Here is a 2,298-nt window from a genome sequence, read left to right as displayed (position 1 = left end):
TTCTGTAAAGCTGCTTTGCGACAATGTTTATTGTTAAAAGCACTATACAAATAAACTTGATTTGATTTGATTTGATTTGATTGTGTCTTAAAGCTGCTCTTAGCAGAAGGTGGAAATCATCAGATACTATCAGACACATCAGCGGACTTTTCATCACAGAAGGAACAGCTGATGAAGAGTTTTCTGCTTTTCAGGAATGATTCTTCTTTAAACATGAACACATTTGATGAGGTTCAGTGGAGAGCAGCTCTGCAGCCAAGGGCATAGGTTTGGTTTGAAAGCTGGTAGGGACACATGGAATGTGTAGGAGGGACGTAAACCAGAGGGTAGAGTACGGTTAGTTTTGTAAAAAGTCTATGATCAAGATCTGACAGAGACAACAATTAAAGCAACACATCACAGGGTCTATTCTACACCCCAAATCAGAAAAAGCTGGGACTGAATGGTAAATGCAAATAAATAAAGAAAGCAGTGATTTCTAAATTTACTGTGACTTGTATTTCATTGCAGACAGAATGAACCCAAGATATTTCATGGTCTGTCGGTCAATTTCATTTCTTTGCTAAAAAAAAATAGATGTCTGAGTTTCAGGCTTGGAACATATTCCAACAAAAAGAAACTGAGGAAAAGTGAACTGGCATTTTCTGGAGGGAACTAACTATCAAACTAACTAATTAATAACTAAGTAAGTAAGTAAATTAATAAATAAGAGCAGCAAGTCTTTTTTTTTTTACATTATCAATGATGAGTTACTTCAGTAAATATAACATTTATATTATGACTCACAAAATACTGGATCATGTTTAATAAATTAACTATTGATTGTAAATTATTAAAGCGCTAATAATGATGAAAGTGCTCAGTGCTGTAGTGGGTTTGAGTTGATGATGTTCAGTGGAGTGCAGCTTTAGCAGCTCTGCAGCTGTTCTCAGATCAGTGTGTGTTTCTGAGTCAGAGCACTTCCTCTACAGCTGAGGGAGGTTTTTGTACGGCGCTATAACACTGTGTGTACCCGCTGTAACCCTGCTGACAGTAATAATCTCCTGCATCTTCAGACTGAACTCCAGAGATTTTTAGATTAAATTGTGAACCAGATCCACTGCCACTGAAACGACCTGGAATCCCAGACTGACGAGTAGATGCCCCATAGATCAGGAGTTTAGGAGCTTCTCCAGGTTTCTGCAGGTACCAGTGGAGGTTATTGTAAACACTCTGACTGGCTGTACAGGTGAGAGTAACAGATTGTCCTGGAGAAACAGACTGAGATCCTGGAGACTGAGTCAGGACGATTTCCCCAAAGGACTCTAAAGAAAAGGATGCAGAGTTAAAAGAATGGAAACAAATGTAGTAGTGAGTGTGAGAGTGATGTGATGATTTGTATGAATAATAAAAGTAAAGAGAGTGTCTCACGGTGAGCGAGGAGTCCCAGTGTCCCCAGCAGTAGAATCAGTACCATCATCATTGTGCTGCGTGTCAGTGGCTCTGAAAGGACTGAACACACTCTGATCAGCACTACAGCTCTTAAAGTGTGTGCAGCAGTGACACAGCACACACATGCAAACACCACAACTCTGTGTCTCTGTGTGTGTGTGTGTGTGTGTGTGTGTGTGTGTGTGTGTGTGTGGTCACTGGAGTGTAACAGAGGTTTTTGTACGATGGCTTCATTAGAATGTATCACTGTGGTGGACTTTCGGTGGAGGAACCAAACTCATCATCAGTAAGTTTCTCTTCTTTATTTAAAATTCTGTAATAATTTTAATTTTCATTATTCATCAGAATATTGAATAAAGTTTAGACAAATAGAAAATTATTGACTTCATTTTTTGTGATGTTGAACTCATTTATTGAGACAGTAAATAACTTAGGAATCATCAAGAGTCATTTGTTTGTTTGTTTGTTTGTTTGTTTGTATTTCTACTTTAGAGATAATGAATGTCGTGTAGTTTCTGATACTGAAACCCAGTTGCAGTGAAATAAAAAGAATCTAAAAGAAAGCAGAAGTCAGGAGTTGAGTGTGAGCTGAATAAGTGCGCAGTGTGTTCCTCAGTAAACAGAACACTTTTACATTCACGGCTTCTTCAGTTCATATTGTGTGCTGTGAAGGACATGGGATAAAACTTCATCCTGTGCCTGTTAGCCTTCCATAATTGTACTGATGTCCTGATTCTGAATCTCCACCCAAAGATAAACAGTGTGTAGAAAGGTGGATGTGGTGTGACGGGGTTATTTCCATCACTGAACTGATTTCTCAGCCTTTTTGCCAGATGTGTGATTTGTAATCGAGTAAATCTTGTTCTC

At 38.6% G+C, this 2,298-nt stretch overlaps 1 gene segment (V, D, J or C); it reads right to left on the bottom strand.

The window, feature by feature from the left end:
- Window positions 1–805: 805 nt before the first annotated feature.
- Window positions 806–1,581, bottom strand: LOC132882228 (immunoglobulin kappa variable 3-15-like). The segment is given in 2 exon segments: window positions 806–1,304; window positions 1,411–1,581. Coding segments are annotated over 2 exon segments (405 nt in total).
- Window positions 1,582–2,298: the final 717 nt, after the last annotated feature.

The sequence above is a fragment of the Neoarius graeffei genome, chromosome 2, assembly GCF_027579695.1.
Source record: "Neoarius graeffei isolate fNeoGra1 chromosome 2, fNeoGra1.pri, whole genome shotgun sequence".
Lineage (NCBI taxonomy): Eukaryota > Metazoa > Chordata > Actinopteri > Siluriformes > Ariidae > Neoarius > Neoarius graeffei.
This window is presented reverse-complemented; position numbering and strand designations above follow the sequence as displayed.